Source organism: Eucalyptus grandis, chromosome 9 (genome assembly GCF_016545825.1).
Source record: "Eucalyptus grandis isolate ANBG69807.140 chromosome 9, ASM1654582v1, whole genome shotgun sequence".
In the NCBI taxonomy this organism is placed as follows: Eukaryota; Viridiplantae; Streptophyta; class Magnoliopsida; order Myrtales; family Myrtaceae; genus Eucalyptus; species Eucalyptus grandis.
Genome location: NC_052620.1, coordinates 35,296,300 through 35,316,708, shown reverse-complemented (window position 1 = coordinate 35,316,708; position 20,409 = coordinate 35,296,300). Strand labels below are relative to the sequence as shown.

General features: G+C 42.9%; 3 protein-coding genes and 2 long non-coding RNA genes across 5 annotated transcripts; 3 read left to right on the top strand and 2 right to left on the bottom strand.

Moving 5' to 3' along the window:
* The first annotated feature begins 316 nt into the window (after positions 1-316).
* Positions 317-1,782, top strand: LOC104419529. The gene is made up of 3 exons (XR_720826.3): positions 317-651; positions 771-1,589; positions 1,699-1,782. It is a non-coding gene; the product is annotated as an uncharacterized LOC104419529 (long non-coding RNA).
* Positions 1,783-3,027: 1,245 nt separating this feature from the next.
* Positions 3,028-5,241, top strand: LOC104419530 (pectinesterase 3-like). The gene is made up of 3 exons (XM_010031213.3): positions 3,028-3,442; positions 3,755-4,427; positions 4,559-5,241. Exons 1-3 carry the CDS (start codon positions 3,041-3,043, stop codon positions 5,239-5,241), a joined length of 1,758 nt encoding a protein of 585 aa, XP_010029515.2. The 5' UTR covers positions 3,028-3,040.
* A 93-nt stretch (positions 5,242-5,334) lies between these two features.
* On the bottom strand, positions 5,335-9,583 carry LOC104419531. The gene is made up of 3 exons (XR_001981436.2): positions 9,447-9,583; positions 8,867-9,010; positions 5,335-5,572 (listed from the first exon to the last, which is right to left on the bottom strand). It is a non-coding gene; the product is annotated as an uncharacterized LOC104419531 (long non-coding RNA).
* Positions 9,255-15,294, top strand: LOC104419532 (alanine aminotransferase 2). Its single transcript, XM_010031214.3, has 15 exons — positions 9,255-9,738; positions 10,633-10,683; positions 11,029-11,079; positions 11,461-11,526; positions 11,611-11,672; positions 12,151-12,229; positions 12,310-12,414; positions 12,546-12,656; positions 12,848-12,985; positions 13,120-13,194; positions 13,360-13,480; positions 13,591-13,745; positions 14,015-14,089; positions 14,272-14,475; positions 14,721-15,294. Exons 1-15 carry the CDS (start codon positions 9,529-9,531, stop codon positions 14,835-14,837), a joined length of 1,620 nt encoding a protein of 539 aa, XP_010029516.2. The 5' UTR covers positions 9,255-9,528; the 3' UTR covers positions 14,838-15,294.
* Positions 15,295-15,468: 174 nt separating this feature from the next.
* LOC104419533 lies at positions 15,469-20,091 on the bottom strand. Its single transcript, XM_010031215.3, has 5 exons — positions 19,564-20,091; positions 18,815-19,445; positions 17,677-18,199; positions 17,489-17,570; positions 15,469-16,044 (listed from the first exon to the last, which is right to left on the bottom strand). The coding sequence occupies exons 1-5, from the start codon at positions 19,624-19,626 to the stop codon at positions 15,811-15,813; spliced, it is 1,533 nt and encodes a 510-aa protein (XP_010029517.2). The 5' UTR covers positions 19,627-20,091; the 3' UTR covers positions 15,469-15,810.
* Positions 20,092-20,409: the final 318 nt, after the last annotated feature.

Here is a 20,409-nt window from a genome sequence, read left to right as displayed (position 1 = left end):
GCTTTGAAAAGAAAGATTGGAGAATGAAGGATGTGAAGGAGATTAGAGAAAGTCCATGGTGCAACCTAACCATCCTATCGCAATCCGGACAGCTTCTTTTCCTATGAAAAAGCATGAGATATAAGTGCACACAACACGATTGGAAGTCCAATCACTCTAATCAACCAATTAACTTTGGCAAAAGTAAGAAAGATTGATTAAGATTAAGTCGGCATATTCTACGGCATTACAATCGCTTTGGCAAATTCTGAGGAAATGCTTGCCATGCTTGCTTATCGAACTGTGACATTTATCATGTATTGCAGCGGTGGTCGGCCAAGCGATTCTTGGCCAGAGACATAACCTTTCAGAACGCCACCAGCGCTTGAAACCGCCAGGCCGTCGCGCACTGCATGAGTGCCTATCTCTCTGCCTTCTCCCAACGCAACATCCTCGCCCACCAGCACACCCTCTATGTCCATACCAACCGCCAATTTTTTGTCAAGTGCTTCATTGCCGGTACGGTCGACTTTATCTTTGGCAATGCGGCCGCCATCTTTCAGGATTGCGACATGCACGCTCACCAGCCAAACTGTGGCCAGAAGAACATGGTTACCACCCAAGGCCGAACTGACCCGAACCAAAACACGCGAATTTGATCCAAATATGCAGGTGCGTATGTAGGAATAATAATAAAGTTCTGCGTGTATGAGTTGGTGTCACTACTAGAACTCAAAAGCTATGTGATGTGTTTATTGTACCGCGCTCCTAAATTTTCACCAACGATGCAGTTCTGCTGCAACCAGTGATCTCCAACCGGTGAAGGGCAGTTTTCCAACGTACCTCTGCTGCTCAAGGACGGTGATCATGCAGTTGTCGATCTCGGACATGATCAACCCGGTGGGTTGGCATGAGTGTAGCAGGACATGCGCCCTCGACACATTGTACTGCAGAGAGTACCGGAACACCGGCGCTGTGCCGGAACCTTGAAGAGAGTGAAATGGAAGGGCTTTAAGGTGATAACGTCGGCGACAGAGGCGCAAGGGTTCACCACCGCGATTAACATCACCAGAGGCAGTTGACTGAGCTCCATCGGGGTTTTATTTTCACTCAGCCCGTAAGCAAGATTAAATCGGTTCGTACCATGACCATTGATATTTCGATTACGCATTAGTTTTCTGCCCCGTGCCTGTCATTACTTGAGATCTTTTCAGAGAAATGAATGGGCATTGGACTGACCGTGACAACCACCGGCGGGATATTACGAGAAGAGATGACTTGGGCGTTTGGTGTTCTTGAGAGGCCAAAACAATTTAACTATGCGCTATGAACTAAAAAATTCAGTGTACTATGCAGTGCAACTTTATAGAGGGATCAAAGAAGTGCCTCGGTAACATTAGGCCAAACAAAGGTCCGAGATTAAAATTGTAGGGCAGGTTTCACACGCAAAATGCGACGCAATCAATAGGCGGGCCTAAAGTGAGCTGGGCGCGGTCGTGGTATCGGATCTTAAAGTCCTTGCTCAAGCCCCGCCAATGATACGAAAATACTTGCCCAATCCCACAAAAATCGCGCTTCGTGTCAAGACGGACCCATATTTTGTTCCTAATGTAAGGACTCTTGACCTTTCTTCCTGCAACTCCTTTGCAGGCGAGACCATTTAATCTTAATCACAGATCACGCAAGCTTTATGTGAGCTTTGTATTATTTTATTATCAGGAGCGGGATGGAGCTCTCGCTCACGCATCAGGAGCGAGCGAGGACTAATCAAAGCTTCTCAAAGAGAAAGAGAAACCGTTCGCCGGCTTCGCAAAGTCAACTACAGGTAAGTCAATTGGGGAGGGGGGGGTGGGAATGCTTTGACTAACTATAAATCAATGCGAGTGCCCGCCAATCCCACGCCATGCCTTCATATATCCTCATTTAGAAGAGCATTAATTGATTAAGAAAAATCGATGGGGGACGGTTGAGGAATGTGAGGCGTAAGGTATTTCGCATGCTTATAAAAATTATTCGGTCACTGCCAATTTTCCCTAAATTTATCGTTAGGATATGCTTTCGTCTAACAACCAAATTAATCACCGCTGAAACGGGCAAGGAAAATTAAAAGAAGATGTCAAGTGGGGTGCCGACTTTGATTTGGTCAAACTCACTTATATTTTCCTTTCTCTCTCTACTAGTGGATGCAAATTGAAGTGCGAGACTTAGAGGGGCGTATGGTTTGGCTTTCCTATTGGACTTTAGGCTTCTAAAGTTTCTTAGTTAGGGTGTTTGGTAAAAAAAAAAATTGGACTGCTTTGGAGAAATGCCAGCATTAGTGAAGCCGAAAACTCTCGGCATTTTCAAAAGCCAAGTTTCAGGATCTAGTGAACTTCTTTTCCCAATTTTTTCGAAATTCCGTTTTTTTCGACCATTAAGCCGGTGAGCCAAATCTAGCACTCTTGAGGTCTCATGACCTCAACTTGGGGTTGTGACCTTAGGTGAGGGCCGACAGTGCCAAATTTGGCTTGCCAGCACCCAACCATTGTCTAAGCATTGCCAGCACAAAACTATTTTTATTATTTATTTGATATATGTAATTAAAGTCCTTTAGAAGTGTTAGTTTTTTCAAATGCTTAAATCAAAGTCGATTCTTAAGGCAATTTACAATTATACTTTACCAAACATTCTTTGTATTTAGAAAAAGATCCCTTTAACTTAAGGTCTTTGTATTTCCAAATGCCAAACCAAACAAGGGCTTGGTAATCAGAGTACAATAAAGACCATATATGATCTTATTATATGGTAAGTCATACACAATGATTATTCTATAACTTAGTTGAATAATCTTATCCTTACGGAATTTGTATCCTTTAATGAAGGAATAACGCGGGATGTTTTAAATTAATCTCGATTTAGAAAGAGAAATGGTCGCATACCAATTTTTAACGTTAGAAACATTAAAGATTTTACCAGATTCGACGAAAAGGCGTGTTCCAAGCCGTGTCTCTTATCTCCTCCAATAAAACGAGAGTAGTCTACTCCAAAACTCCACTACGACCATAACAATAACATCACTTTGATGCCCGCGCGTATGGAATCGGTCAAGTCCTTCAGGGGCTCTGGCAAGTTCGACGAGCTAGAGGATCGCGCCTTCAGGAAGAGGACGCGCCGCCGCGTGATCATCATCGCGGCTGCTTCCATCGTGCTCCTGGCGGCGATTGTCAGCATCGTCTGGGGAGCGGTCCTCAAGAAACGAAGCGACAATGCCAACTTGAGCTCCGCGGCCCTGATGACTCCGGCCGCGTCGATCAGGGCTGTGTGCAACGCGACCGAATACCCCAACTCATGCTTCTCCAGCATCACGACACTCGAGAGCTCCTCCAACTCCACTGACCCCAGGCAGATCTTCAAGCTCTCGCTTCTGGTCGCCATTAACGGGGCGGCCAGCTTCTTCAATTATACGAACCAGCTCGTCCCGCAGGTAGGCTAAATAAAACATGGATGATTATAAATTCGACTACAGATGATCCGCCAAATGCGATTTTTACGTAAAGATATCCGTTTGATGCCTTGACATAAGACCAACTTCTTTCAAAGATGTTTCACCAATTCCTGGAGCTAAAGTAAGCCTAGAATTTGCTTCCACACAAGTTTTGGAACTCGTTGAATCTGAATATATCAGATGCAACGGTTCATATGCCAAGTACGTACAAAAGAAATGCATGCTCTCTGCACATTTCATATGATATATCTCTCTCCCCATTCCAACAATCGATCAACCTCGGGTGTGTAGATGACCGATCCCCTCGAGCAAGCCGCGTTCGGAGTCTGCCAAACAGTGCTCCAAGACGCCATCGACCACCTCAACGACACGGCGTCTCTCATGGAGGTCAACCAAGGCCAAAAGCTCCCATTGCCTTCCACAGTCACTGATATGCGGACTTGGCTAAGCACGGCCATCACCCACCAAGAAACCTGCTTAGATGCGCTCGAAGAGGCCAACTCCACCCTCCTTGGTGACATGAGACTCGCCATGCGAAACTCCACCGAGTTCACCAGCAACAGCCTGGCCATTGTCACCAAAATCGTGAGTTTAATAGCCGCCTACGACGTCCCCATCCAACGGAGGTTGCTAGGATTTGGAGGAGCCAGGTCCGATCTCCCAAGCTGGGTCGGCCCGGCCAACCGAAGACTTCTCCAGGCGGTGAACCTGAGGCCGAACCTGACGGTGGCGCAAGATGGGACAGGGAACTACAAGACGATCAAAGACGCGGTGGAGGCCATACCTGAGAAAAGCTTGTCGAGGTTTGTGATTTACATTAAGGCTGGGGTTTATAAAGAGAACGTGCTCTTGGATAAGAACAAGTGGAATGTGATGATGTATGGGGATGGGAAGACTTCTACCATCGTCACCGGAAACCTAAATTTCGTCGACGGGACACCAACATACTCGACGGCAACGTTCAGTAAGCATCGCTGATCTCTCTAATTGGAAAAATGCTTCCCTTTTATGAATGAAATATATTATGTCGATGATTAGCTCTAAACTTTAATGTGTTGACAAATGCACTAACGATGTGCTTTTGTTCAAAACCAGCTGTTATAGGAAAAGGCTTCATTGCTAGAGACATGGGGTTCGTGAACACCGCCGGCGCAGCAAAGCAACAGGCCGTGGCATTCCTATCGCAGTCCGACCTCTCCGTGATGTACCGCTGCGCGTTCGATGCGTTCCAGGACACCCTCTATGCCTCTACAAACCGCCAGTTCTATCAAGATTGTGACGTCACGGGCACCATAGACTTCATCTTCGGGAACGCCGTCGCCGTCCTCCAGAACTGCACGATCCTGCCTCGCCAGCCCCTGAGCTCCCAGTATGACACCCTCACGCTCACGGCCCAAGGCAACTCCGACCCGAACCAGAACGGCGGGATCTCAATCCAAAACTGTAGGGTAACTCCGAACGGGAATCTGACGGCCCAAACATACTTGGGCCGGCCGCGGAAGGCCTACTCGACCACGGTCTTCATGGGGTCGAGCATCGGCCCGTTCCTGAGCCCGAAGGGCTGGACCGAGTGGATCCCCAACGTGCAGCCACCCATTACCATCTTTTATGGAGAGTACATGAACACTGGGGCGGGCTCGAACACAAGCGGGCGGGTCAAGTGGCCCGGGTATCATCCTGCCCTTACTTCGGACCAGGCCAGGAAGTTCACGGTGGGATCTTTCATACAAGGCAACGCGTGGTTGCCCCAGACTGGGATAGCTTTCGATCCGTCCTAACATGGGTTAGGAAGATTCGCATGTTGCATATAATTGTAAAATTGAAAGGTTGTCGTTTGCTAATTTTTTCCAAAGTAACATTTGCTCGTAATGTGTAGAAGTCATTGGGTGGTTTCATTTTCTATTTCAAAAGTGCTTCGAGAATTTGGAACGAAAGAGAAAAGCGAAAACCGCTTTGAACGCTTTGAAAAGAAGAGGATGGAGGATGTGAAGAAGATTAGAGAAAGTCCGTGGTGCCACCTGACCGTCCAATTACAATTCGACAGCTTCTTTTGCTATGAAAAAAATCATGAGATGCATGTGCACGTGACGCCATTGGAAATCTGATCACCTGCAATATTTCCAAATTGACTGTCAGTGAATCACTCCAATCAACAAATTAACTTTGGGAAAAGGAAAAAATATTGATTAACTACACCTAGATCGACAGGATGACTCAGCATATTCTATTCTACTGCATTATAATCGCTTGGGCGCATTTCAAGGAAACACTTGCCAGTTGCCATGTGAAGTAATAAAGTGCAACGTTTTATCTAGTCACGCCAATAACCATGACTTGAGCGTAATTAGTTTCTTATCTACTTTCTTAAAATGATTATTATTTCCTATGAAGTTATTAATTTTGGATTAACCAGTATATCATCTTCCAAAAAGTACATCAAAACATTTCGACATGTTGGGTTTCATATATGTCTCTCATCTCACATTTTCTGGACATGGGAGGCTTGTACATGAATCCTATAACACCTTTAATTGGAATGACGCATAGCCATGCTAACGCAAGTGAAACGTGACCAAAGTAGACAATAGTTATAATTAGACCTGTCAAAATGAGTCATAAATTTATTTCTTAACTCATATATAATGGACTAAATTATTATATTTGGTAGTTATGTGATAGGTTACAGATAAGTGATAAAACCCTAAAAAAATATGTGTTAAATGGATTCTTAATTTACCCAATCCCAACCTACTTTTATGACTTCTCTTCATCTTTTACGAGAAAATAATGAACTCTTCACTCAACCAAGTTCAGAGAAGTCTCGGTGGTCCGACTTCACCTATTTTTTATTTTATTTTATTAGTCTTATAAGTTTCATTTGTTATTTATTGATAGTTATTGAAGTGTATCTTTCCTTGGAGGCATATGACATTATTATATTTTCATAACATTGTAATTTTAGTTCTTGTCATTGTAATCTATGGTCAGCATAAATAGTTTTGTTCAATATCTTACTTCCATTAATAAAAAAATTGATTCATCCACATTATTTGTTGCCATGATTTTATGAATTCACAACGATGTACTAATTTTCTCTTATTCTTCATTGTGAATCAATATAAAACAAGATAATTAGATAGATATGGATTTTCATAGATTAGATTTCTTAGGTTAGATTAAATTTGAAGTACTTTGATAATATGTATCAGGTCGAATATGAGTTATTAAATTTGTACTACATATAAATGAGTCATTTTGAATTGGATATTTTTGACCTAACCCAAAACCAGCCCAACTCACCCATTTAATGCCCCTATTCACAATATCATGTTGGCACCCAAATGAGGTTGCCTCCAATTTTATTAGAGTCGGGATAGAAGATGTTGGGTTTCGGATATGCTTCTAATCCAACATTACTTAGAAATGGATTATTACACTGGTAGGTTAATCCCACACAATTTTAAATTGGGTTGTTTCGCCTCTTCTAACTCTTTTGCACCTATTATGTATGGACACCCAATTATTGGGCCAATCATTTTTTTCTAGTTGAATGAAAATTCTTTGTTTGGACCCAAAAAAGAAATCTGGTATAACCTTAAATTAGCACAATGCGTTCTCAGGTCGTGCTGGTGCGAATGAGCCACAATCACGGACCTGAATAGAGCTATTTACATGTTTGGTTCTTGAGATTCGCAGTTGTGGATTGTGATGGCGTGCTGTCGGGAATTTTTCCAATGTTTCGGCAAGATATTGGGCTGTTGCTTACCAAAAAGAAGTTGCTCTAATTGAGAGTCCAATTTGACTAACCTGGATTCCTCGGGTTGGGGCGGGTAAGCGGTCCATGGGCATGGTGGACCGGGTGGTCCTTTGATTCTCTAGCCATGTCCAAGAGAATTAAGGCCTTTCTCCAATAATAATAATAATAATAATAATAATAAACACTCCCCCTATTGTTTTCTAATAAAACAAAATCAACTTTTAAAGGTTAATGTTTTCCTCCATTCTTGATTAGAGGAAGCTAGTCGGTCCTAACTTTGATCGATGAGCTATAAAAGTTGTGGACTCATCTATATACGGACTTAATTTATATAAATGTAGATGATATCCATGTCTGTAATCCACTAACCACAAGACTAATCGGAGATATCTTTTATTTTTTACATGAGACTACTTTGTTCATTTAGCGTCACCAAATATCCGAGCCAACTTTAAGGTGCCTTTATTGGTCCACTCTTCGTATGATGTTAGAAAAAGCATTCCCTCACATCAACACTTGATGCATTGTGGGATTTTACTTTAAAAGTGATCCTAACAAGACTGAAATCGAAGACAATAGAAAAAGAAGAAAATGTTTTTTTTTTTTTTAACTATTTAAATCAACACTATATCAATCGTGCAAGTTGAATTAACTATGTATAAATGTAATAGACGTGCAACACTACTACATAACCCCAAGGGGATTATTTAAGTGGTAAGCGGTTTTTGTTCATCTCAAGACATGCGTTCGAATCACAACATATGTGCATTTTCTTAGCTCCACCCTCTATGAGTAAAGACATATGTCATAAGAAAATATCCCGTGGGTGTGAAAGGTCAAAACTATTGCACTAGATGGGGATTACTCGACTATTCAAACTGTTTAGGACATTCTTTGATATAAAAAACACGTAACACTTATTATATAGAGTGTTGATTTTGGTATGAAAAAAAAAAATAGAATTGCAATAGTTAGGACCACAAACAGTGTAATACGTAATAATTCTATAATGCGTAGACTCCTAGTCATTGCAACCTAATATGATGTCACTGTTCTCATCCAGTGCTTAAGGGAATTTGTACAACATTTCTTGTAAGAAGAGGGTTCTTTTACAAAATAACATACATTAGAACAAACTTTGATTTCATTTGTCTGAAAAGCCAAAACTAACTTCTTTTCCTTCACCTTCACGTCGAAAAATTAAAATAATAATTATGTTTTGAAAAATTATGAAAACTTTGTAGATAAATTTACATGTTGACATTAATATGTTATAAAAGTTTTAAATCTTTAAAATTTTATGATAAAATAAAGTCGATGCCCCGAAGATTTAAGAAAATCATAATGGAGTTTGGGAAAGTCATTCAATATTTTATTTATGTCATACGGGAGAAGATGACTTGCTGGGCAAGTTCATTATTCATGACTAGACGTCCAAGAACTATTAAAAAACTTGGAAAACAGACTAGACTCATCCCGGCCTAAATTATACATTCAAGCGGTCAAAGTTTAATTTAATCACGCATCTTAGGCGTATGACATATTTATAAAATATTTAAGAGAATATATAGGCCAAGCAGCCAAATGCTTGATCTTATTAATTCTAGTAAAATGGCGAAAAATCACAATTAAATACAAATCCTTACCCATAGTGTCGGGCGCACTTTGCCAATGGCCGGGTGGAAGATACCGATATCTGACGTGGCAGTTTCTTTTTCTATCCCTTCCTTGCTCTTGAGGGGGTCCTTGCTGACGACGATTTCCTCGTATCCCTGCCTCATTCCGCACGCCTGCATCGAATGCCGCCGTTTCAAGAACGGAAACGACCTTAAAAACAACGAAAGAATCGGCCAAGAAGGCGTCTTCCGTCTGAAGGGGTTGGGAGGGGCAGGCGCAGACGCCATGTGGTGCCTGGACGAGTAATTATCGCCAAATCCTGCTTAAAAAGGCAATCTTTTTTTTTCAATTTTTTCCCGGTGCCCACCATTTAAAGAAAACCAGCTACGACCGTCTTCCGAGGTGGGTCTAGCTACAATCTAGTCTTAGAGAGAGAAAGATAGAGAGAGAGAGAGAGAGAGAGATCTGAACTTGGAAGCGGGGCGTGACTGTCCAATTCCCGTGGGCGAGTTACGTGGGAAAATCGGACAGGCGAGGAAAGCTCGGCCGAATATAGAGAGAGAGAGAGAGAGAGAGAGGAACACGCGCCTTCGCACGGAGAAGTCTCACCTTCACGTCCCGCACGCCAGCCAGCCCTCCGTGTCTCTGTCTCTCTCTCTCTTGCTTCGCTCGTTCGTGGGTATAAAAAGCGATGCGGAGATTCGCAGCGGAGACAGCCAAGGACCTGGTCCGCTCTCGTTCTCTGCAGCGCCAGAACCGCCGCCGTTGCTTGCTTTCCCCGCTCTGGCCCCTCCTCTCCTCTGGATCTCAGTCTCGCTTCTCCTCCTCCGCCTCGTCTCCCGATTCGCCTCCCGCCATGGGCTCCTCCCCACCCGTTACCCTCGATACCATCAATCCCAAGGTTCCATTTTTATTCGCCCCCCCCCTCTCTGGGTTTCTTGGGTTCGCTCTGTTTTACCGCTTTTTGTTGTGAGGGCGAAACGATCGTGATCGGCCGCTTTGATGTTCTTCGGGACATGGGTTTTCCGTTGATTGGATGTTTGCTCCATGATGGCTGTGTGGGGTTGCTTTCGTTGTTGACAGATGTCGTTTTTAATTTCCTTCGTGTATTTGTTTTTGCTGGGTGCTTGCACGATTACGGATTACCCACTCTGTATGGGAATAAAGCAGAAGGCTTTATCCTGGTCTGGTTGTTTGTTCTCTTTATTTATGTTTCCTGTTTGTTTCTTTTTCTTTTTTGCCCCCTTGTTGATTGAGCTTAAGGCTTTTTGATGCTCTACAGGTTCTTGAGATTTGACCGTACGTGAATTTACTGAGAATATTGGGCCACCAACTTTACATGTGGCTCATATATGTGGCCAGATGCATTTTGCATGTAGCTCGGCTAAGAATGAAGATTAGAGTACAAGTTTGAATCTTTGCGAAGCACTTGGCGTTTGCCATCACTATCCCTTTTTCCAATTGATGTGAATGACGGGTGGATCGTGGCCAACATTTTCTATCTTAGCTGATATATAGTCAATAGTGGAAAAGTCACTGGTTCCCCGGGGACTGTCATGTGATTTTGCTCCGTGTCGTTGTCGTGCTGCAAAAGCTGAACCAGTCAAGTCAAATCAATGATCAGTGAAAGAATATTTAGTCATTTTAGTGAAACATTGAACTTAGAGTGAAGGCTGAGTTGGGTTCAGTCCTTTTTTTCAGATTCCTCACCATGTGTATGTAGCTCTTGGTTGCTGTCTGCAGAATTTTCTTCTCCTAGTGCGGTTTTTCACCTTGTGTGGTTCCTCTTATCCAGGTTCTGAAATGTGAATATGCTGTTCGTGGTGAAATTGTCTCCATTGCCCAGGTAATGTGACAATCTGCGATCTGCAGCTCCTTTGTGATTAAAGATAGGGGTAAAAACACGTGTGGAAATTCTACTTATGGGACCCTAAAATAATCGATAGACAGTGACTGTCCTATGCCGTATGACTAAATGATTATCTAAATGTGCAATTAAAAGGTGCAATCTTTTGGGTTACCGTTTGTGACATTAATGCTTTTGGAACTTTGTACACAATGATCAAAAGGATACCTGGCACCGGGGAAAATGATTTTAAGTGTGATGTTATGGCGGGTCTAGTATATGATATGTTCCTGAGAGTGCTTATGTAGTTATGTTGCTTTTTTATTTTTTATTTTTTGGGTACAGCGTTTGCAACAGGAGCTGAAAGAGAACCCAGGTTCTCATCCTTTTGATGAGGTACTCTCTTCTGCCCCTCATGTTATTCTTCATGGACAATTGTGATGCTACCACCAGGAATAAGTATCTTATTATAAAATTAAGCGGAATATGCAATCATATTGCATCTTACCTGTGCTCATGAAGTTCATTCCTTTTTATCGAAGCAAAGGTGTTCATGGACATGTTTTAAGATTTTGATGAGCCAGGAAAATAGCTCACGAGTTTTTTATATCAGAAAAGATAAATCTAAGAGAAATATCTTGCAATGATTAGCTTGTAGGGAACAAACGGGGGCTCTATTGTGCACCTCGAAGAATTAAGTTTTAGAAGAGTGTGTTTGCACAGATTTTGAAAGTTACTCTTCCCCTGAGAGATGACAACTTTTTTTTCTTGGTGCAGATACTTTACTGTAACATTGGAAACCCTCAGTCTCTAGGTCAGCAGCCAATCACCTTTTTCAGAGAGGTATTTTTTTGGTGTAGTTCAGACGAGTCTGTTAAACTCATTCTTTCCCCATGAATGCTGTAATTAGGGTCATCCTTTGTGTAGGTTCTCGCATTATGTGATCATCCATCCATTTTGGACAAGAGTGAAACCCAGGGCTTGTTCAGGTACTGACAAATAGCATTGGTCATGTGCATCTTCTTTTATTGCATTTTTTCCGTTACGAGAGGGTCACTGTCTTAGATCTCAATAGAACTGTCAAGTGGGGAAAGGATATGGATTAGATGGACGAGCTTGTGACAAAGTGCTAATGAATAGCAAGCAATGAGATTATCCATTCATTTTGTTGAAGTTCACTGTTAACAGAAGTTCATAAAAGAACTGTGTGCAAGTGTTATACAGGAGTTTCTACCATTTGAACTGCTCGTTGAAACTTGAAATGATTCAACACAAATAGGCTACTGACTAGTTTTTATGTGGATCACTGTCTGCTTTTTGCCCATTCATAAAAATTTTGGTAGTGTGCTCTCTTGCTTACACACTTCCTAACATATTGATATTGTCGGTTCATTGGCTCTAGCTGGGATTGTCTTTGATGAAATGTACAGTTTTTTCCGTTGTGTAATTCTTTTTTGCATGTTGCAGTGCTGACGCTATAGAGCGAGCTTGGCAGATTCTTGATCAAATTCCAGGGAGAGCAACTGGTGCATATAGTCACAGCCAGGTTCGGAATATGCCCATCTCCATACAGTTGTTCTTTTCCCTGGTGCCCCATGATTTATGATGTTGTCTTAAGAATGGCAGGGAATCAAAGGTTTGCGCGACACTATTGCTGCTGGTATTGAAGCCCGTGATGGTTTTCCTGCTGATCCAAATGATATTTTCTTGACGGATGGTGCTAGCCCAGCGGTACCACCCTATTCTAATCTTTTCTTTCTTCATTCCTGGTTGTTTTTAGCATTAGGAACTTTCAGGTTTTTCTGAGATTGATTTTTCATGCTTATATGATGAATAAAGCTGATGAGTTTAGGTGATGTCAGGTTCATATGATGATGCAATTACTAACAAGATCAGAAAGCGATGGAATACTGTGCCCTATCCCTCAGTATCCTTTGTACTCTGCTTCGATCACCCTCCATGGTGGAACCCTTGTAAGTTTATCACCTATAGTTAAAATCGAGATCCATTAGATGGTATGTTAATGGATTGTTTCAAAATTTGTTAATTAGTGTATATGGCCCTCTAAATGGCATGCAGTTATAATTGCTTTGCATGTTTAACATCTTTAACTGAGATGGTCCATAGGTGCGTCTTATGAATTACAAGTGTGATATTTCTTCAGGTCCCTTACTATCTGGATGAGGAGGCGGGATGGGGTTTGGAAATCTCTGAGCTCCAAAAGCAATTAGATAGTGCAAAATCCAAGGGTATAACTGTCAGGGCACTGGTGGTTATTAATCCTGGCAATCCAACTGGGCAAGTAAGAATTTGTGATTTTAGAACAGTTTCCTTTCTAATTCGGATGCCATGTGCTGTTTAGAAGCACATGCAGATGTCTTCATTTTGAATTTTCAATGTGTACCTTTTTGATGATTTTGGAGTCTGTGGCTGCAGGTCCTAGCAGAAGAAAACCAGCGGCAAATTGTAGAATTCTGCAAGAAAGAAGGTCTTGTTCTTTTGGCCGATGAGGTTGGTCAATATTTTTGACAAAATTTGCACCCAACTTAAATTGAGGCTGGATGCCTGCTTCAAGCAAGCCAGTTGCATCAATAACTCAACGCATTTGAATGCCAGAATTTTTCTTTTTTCTATTGAAGAATGATGACGACATTGACTTGAGCAAACTCCATGCAGGTGTACCAAGAAAATATTTATGTTCCAGACAAGCAGTTCCACTCCTTCAAGAAGATTGCTCGTTCAATGGGTTATGGTGATAATGATATCTCCCTAGTCTCTTTCCAATCAGTTTCAAAAGGCATGCTTGTCTCTCTCTCTCTGTCCCTGCCCCGTCCCCTATATAAGTGTGATGAGGTAATCAAAACAATTGTTAAGTCCAATATTTGGATGTTCCCTTTTTGTGAACAGGATACCATGGCGAGTGCGGTAAAAGAGGAGGTTACATGGAGGTGACAGGGTTTAGCGCTGATGTGAGGGAACAGATTTACAAAGTTGCGTCTGTAAATCTTTGTTCCAACATCACTGGTCAGATTCTTGCGAGCCTTGTAATGAACCCACCCAAGGTTCGTTCTTTATTGCAGTAGTGATCTAAGACCGTTCCTCATGAAAATTCATTTTTTTTCTTGAATCAAATTGGGTTCATTATTGCCATTCTCATAAGATTTGAAAAATTAGAGTGTTGGATGAACCAGGGCCAAGTGTAGCTCTAGAAATTTGAGTGGCTATAATGCCTGAGCGATGCCTGGCTGTGATAATGCTATTTTTTTGCAACGTCCTGCTGGTACTCTAAGTTGCAGTCCGACATTGATTGGGATATATAACATGAGTGCAGGTTGGAGATGAATCATATGAGTCATATTGTGAAGAGAGAGATGGAATCCTCTCATCCCTAGCAAGACGAGCAAAGGTTAGCTTTCTTTGCTAAAGAGCGAAGATTAGTTGATATGATGTGGTTCTTCTTTCGAAATAACTGATACAAGTAGGGGACACCGTGGGGAATATTCACCAGTAAAGAACAAAAATGATACTGCAAGTAAAACCTTGCTTCTATCAAATCTCATCAAATCATATTCATCCTACTTTGAGCAGACGCTGGAAAATGCTTTCAACAGCTTAGAGGGCATAACGTGCAATAGAGCAGAAGGAGCAATGTATCTCTTCCCTCGTGTTTATCTTCCCCAGAAGGCAATTAAGGCAGCAGAAGCTGCAAAGATGGCACCGGATGCTTTCTACTGTCGCCGCCTCCTTAATGCCACAGGGATTGTTGTTGTTGCTGGTTCTGGCTTCGGACAGGTAATTTGATTAGAGCACAGTGTTCTATATTAAAAAAAAATTGCTGCTATATGATATACATGTCGGAATATAACCTTTCTTTTCATCCGTATGATATATGTTTAAGACAAGACTTGGTTTCCATAAGGAAAGATTCCGATGATCAATGATCCAACCTGATCCATAGCTCGAGTTATTGGTGGTTGAGTTCATTCTTCTTTTTGACCTCTGAATAGTTTTATTTCGTCTTTGGTTGTATGTGGAAGGTCCCTGGAACTTGGCATTTCCGATGTACAATACTGCCCCAAGAGGATAAGATTCCGGCGGTCGTGTCCCGCCTGACTGAATTCCACAAAGGGTTCATGGATGAATTCCGCGATTAATGAAGCTTGTTGCTCCCAGCTGCTCCTCGTCAGGGTAATAAGTGGAAGCTATTGATAGCAATGTTTTTGAATAAACTCATTTGGAGGAACATGTATCATTTGTTGTACTGGTCCCTTTTCTCTCTCTTTCTTTTTTGTGTACTTGTTTTTACGGTAAAGAACTCGGCTCTCCATTCATCTGCTAGTAGTTGGTGGAAAGTTTTGGTCGGATGAATTGCTGTATATCTTGGTGTCAATCAAAGTTAGATAACAAACTAAAGCTTTGAGTTGTAGAAACAAGTCAAGACACATTGCCCCTGAGGAGGATCGTTGGGTCATTAAAGAACATAGAGCTATTTCAGGCCTACAGTGATGATTTATTTTCTGCACAGGAAGTGCAGTTTCAGCCTTATTTGGAACTTTGGCTTGTATTATATTCGAACTACTCAGTTGAGAAAAATTGTGGTTAGAAGCTGAAGATTCATTATGCATTTGGTTTTGAATTTGCTCACATCAATAGCATGATGAATACATTTTGGGCACGTCATTCATGAGAATTGCTACTCCATTCCAAATTTCTATTTTCTTGAAAATTAAGCTGCAACATTTGGAGCTGAAACATCGGGGCTCCAGCAATACTTTACTTCAGCTAAAGGTGCCAGGCCTCAACATGACAAGTGAAGGAAACGGTTCCACGACCACGCCTCAGAAGCTCATCTGTCAGAGCCTTTTAAATCAGTTAAAGTTCTCACTGTGAAGGCACCATGTGCCTGTACACGAGCCTCACCTATTCTACGAAAGAATCCTCTTTTGAGCTCTAGGTGTCGACTGCTGAGCTGGCTGTTCTGTCTCGTCAGTAAGCTCTTGTCAACCATCCCTCGTTAAAAACGAAGACTATAGAATTGTGCAGGGAAAGGGAAACGGTTGTGTCGACTCAAGAGACCCGGAAGCGCCCAAGGATCGAAAAGGAAAAAGTAGATGCACTTTCTTGTGATCAGTGATAGCTAGTGCAGGGGAAGCAACCACATGAGGCATAGCCAGAAAAATGGGAATCTTGGCGGTGGTGGTGGTGGTCGATGATCTTCTTGGTTTGTTCAGTTGCCTTCTGAATCTGGTCACTGTGCTGTTGCCTGGCTTGTTCTCGCCACTCCTCTGCCTTTCTGTGCACGTTTGCCATTCTCTTCATCAGCTTCTCTTCTAGGTTTGATCTCATCTTTTGAATTTTAACCTAAAAAGGCACGGTCCAGCCGACAACCAACTCAAGACCAGGACGACAATTTAAGCGTAAAGAAATGTCAAGATTTAAATATCCGAAATACTGAACCATCTTTGATCAAAGATCAAGAATACATCCAGTTTTGCAGAAGACTGGAGCTGCAACTCCTTTACAGATGGTTTTGGTTTTAAAATGGTGGCTTAGGTTTTGTCAATGGAACGAATGACCCGGCACTTAATACACAGTCAAATAAAAAGGTTGCAGTTTCCAAGTCAAATAATTGAGTGATAATTTCAATATGCTTTGGACTGGGCTTTGTCTCTTAATTCCATCTCATTTCTCAGTACCTCCCATCGTTAATCGCATCTCTCTCTCTCAATAAACTAATCACCAAGAACTAAAAACCATGCCCCAAGCATGAGAGACAGCCCAACCCCAACTAAAACTAAAAAGTACCCAATTCCCCACGCTATCTTCTTATCTTCAAACGGGTGCGTTCCGAGCGGGATCTTTCACATGGGCACACGACAAAGAAGCAACGGAAACCAATGAGGTTGTAAGTACATAAAAAATGCGTGCATGATGACTTTTAGGGAGTTAGGCATGCCGATACCCTAATATTGAATCGAGGAAAGACGCTCTAACAGAGGCGGACCGGTCAAGAAGAATCCTAAAATAAAAGGCCAAAAGAATTACGAGAAAAGGGCTTGTGTGATCATGGAGCATGGCAGGTGCGTGCGGCTCGAGGAAGAAGAAGAAGAAGAAGCCAAAACGCTGGACTTGAACCTGACACACTGGGATATTAACAAACATAATGCAGCCACTTGGTGGGTATGAAGAGAATACTAGGCTTTCCCTCATTTGTAGTCTTAATCATTCTAAATTACGAAGGTTTTGTTCCGTGTGGCCAATTGTTTACGGAAGCCAATGATCAAAAGCATTTTCGACGAACCACGTACCTTTTGTCCTGAACATCGAAGAACTAGCTAAGATTGTCTGTAAACACGACCGGAGTATAGGTTCAAGGAGGCGGGAGTATACACGAGGCAGATCTAGTCCAGTACTTTGCCCTTAGGCTTTACTTATATACTTGTTGGTCCACTAGAAGTATAGATTGATCCCGTGTGATAGGTCGCAAAGCTTAATCCAAATGGGCTAGAGTCTACTCAGGCATTTCTCGGATGCCTACCTATTACACTAAGACAATATCGGGAAGATCCAAGCATTAACAGCTAAATTCTCATATACGTGCAGAAACAAATGTCCAAGGTGCTGCAAAATGGGGTTCAGTTCATCAGAGGACAGGACAAAGACTAATGCCCGAACCTAATGTTGTTTTCTCTGTTTGCTTCCATTCCACATGGTTAAATTAACCACTCTAATTAAGCACACATTCATTAGCCACTAGAACGGTAATTTAACAGGAAAGAAGGAAAGCCAAAAAAATGGGAGTTACCTCAAGCTTTCTGGACTGAGCTTCAGCTTTTGCACTCTCAAGGTTCAACCAAGCTTGAATCTTTGCCTCTTCCCTCTGGTACCTGCCCACTCTAGAACAGTCATAACCCGCCACAAAAAAGAACAAAAGATTAAGTTGAAAAACATAATTATCAAGCCACCATTTTGTCTGTACAGCTTAATGATTACCTGAGGCAGCACTTCATCTTCTCCTCGTCCTCCCATGATGCAGCGCCCGTTCTGGACTCTGAAACACCGAATTTCTGAAACCCATTAGCGTTGTTGGTCTCAAAATGCCTCAAGCTCTTCGAAATATCCTCCTCCTCCTCTTCCCTGGAGCTCCAGATGGAGGCGATGGAGTCATACTGTGTCCCAAGCTGAAGCTTCGCCAGGTGGCACTCCTTGAGCTGATTCATGTCAATGGCGGTGATTCCACCATTGTTGTTATGGCAAGTGTCCATGCCCAATGGGCCTGACCGATCGGCCGGTGTGTTGTGCCTCGGTGGGGACGAGACCTTGTACGGGGTGGGACACCTGGAGTTGGTGGAGCTGCCCAGTGGAGTCATCTCTGTGCCTGCGTCTCTGTGGTGGACCTCTGTGCCTGCATCTTTCATGTTCTCACCAGCTGAGTTCCTGAACAAGAAGCCTTCTCTGGATGGGTCGGTGCATCTGAATTTTGGCAATATGGTGTCCACATCGTCCGTGAACTTGTCTGCGGTGGGAACAAATCCTCGGGACTTGTTAATTAAGAACCAAGACTGGCTTTGTGCAGTGACAGCAGAGAGTGCATTGAGAGAAGAAATTGATGGGTTCTGAATGATAATTCCATGATCATGAGAGAAAAACTGGTACTTTTTGGCAGAACAGAGAGAGCTCTTTGACATGAAAATTGAAGTTGCCTTTTGTACCAAGGGAGGGTACAGCATGCAGAATTTCTGCCTGGATGTGCATGGAAATCAACTTCTCTTCTAAAAAAAAAGATCAGCAGAATTTGACAAATAGGACCAACTTGCGCCTCTATTCCTTTCCTTACATTTCTAGACTCAATTTTTGCAATTTAAAACCAAATTACCCGCCTCATTGAGCTTCAAAGAAACAGAGAAGTGAAAGAAACAAAAGATGATATAAGGAATCGGAAGGGTAAAAAAATATGCAAAGCAGAAACGAAACGAGAAATTGAAAACAAAAGGTCGCGAAAATGGCGAATAAGAGTTAGGGAAGATGATGATGACCCTAGTGGAGCCCAAGATGTAACAGTTTCAAGTAAAAGAAGCCAAAAAGGGTCAAAGGTCTCCATTAAAGTTTATTTGAAGGAAGTAAACTACACCTTTTAGGAGTACATCTGCGGAGGCAGGTGAGACCCCATTCAATGCTCCGGCTGGAATTTCATGGCCCAAAGACTGAGACCCCTGAAACTGAGAGACCACTGAGACTACTTCCTCGGTGACCCTTGACTTCTCCGCAAAGACCTCGACGTTGCTGTTGCTGTGCCTGAACCCATCGCAGTGCCTGGATATTCTTGGTGGCTCAAGCGGCTTCAGGGCATGCGCGGGCGAGCCGTGGCAAGAAGAGCTGCTCATGAGCCACTTCTCTGCATCATCCCACTTGGAAGGGAAGCTCCTCCTGGACAAGTTTTTGCCCACGCTGAAGCCGAACACAGGCCTCCCCGGGGTTGAAGGAGCCTGAAGCAGAGTAGCGGTGGTATCTGTCCTCCTGCTCGTGACCGAGCTCACGCCATCCCTCCTCCTCTGCGCTGAAACCTCAAGAATGCCCTCGACCTCTGTTGGGTTGCTGCTGTTGCTGCTGCTGTTGTTACAGCTCATTGTTCCCACAACAGGGAATGACTTGACGAACTCGGACGTCTCCCTGAGGTTAAGCTTGCAAAGTGGGTCAGGGAACGACGTGTCCACGTCCACGAAAGGGTTGTTGCTTGAGCTCCTCCCGTAGTCCATCGATGCCTATCGAGTCCCGATCGAGAACGAGAACAACCCCACAGATTTACATCATCAGAAACAGAGATACAAACAACAGGAGCACGAGAAAATGAAAGGAGTTTCCGAATTTCCAAACTTTTACCCTATGAGATGAATACTCCGATGGGTCCTGACGGTAATACCATTTGGGAGCCGCGAGATCCATCGTTTTGCTCAAAGGGTCTTGCGGAGGAACGAATGTATCTTTTCCGTAGCCTCGGGCTTGCCGTTTGGGTCCCTACTATATATGCTGTTCCAGTTTCGGGGCACAAAGGAGGCGCGCCGTGAGAACGACAGAGGAGGGAGGGGGAAAAAGGAGGGAAGGAGGGAAGGAGGGAAGGGGGGGGATTGACTGCAGGATTGCGGTCAAGAGGCTGTTCAACTACGACTCACATGCTGCCGATGAGTAGCGCCATTACCAGGCCTGTTCTGCTCTCTGTTCGGGCTGTTGTGTCGTTTGAAATCCGCACCGTTACATCTTGTCATTGTACTGTTCGGGGCAGGAAGCGGACGAGGGATGGAGACGAAAGTGTACTTCAACGTGAAAAAGGAGGACTTTTGAGAGAGAGAGAGAGGGAGAGAGCTTTGGAAGGCGGAAAAGGCTCTCAGAACCAGAGAACCAGAGACAGCCCCTCCACTGCGTTTGGGAGGAAGGGGGGGAAATCTATAAATTGATTTTTTGTCGTGGATTTTCCGGCCTAATTTATTTGTTCTATCCGATACAGCTTTGCTTTTCCTCTACTTCCATATTTTACATGCACTGATTCCAAAATTTACCCTCGATCCTTTTCTTTTTCTTCTATTGAAAATTACGCGAACCCCCACCAAGCTTTGGGGGTAATTTGCTTTTACCCCAAACTTTTAACTGTTACGCGGTATCCCGAAGTTTCATTCCTCTTTGTTAATTTTTTCCACTAGCATGAATAATGCACGACTTTCGAAAGGTAAA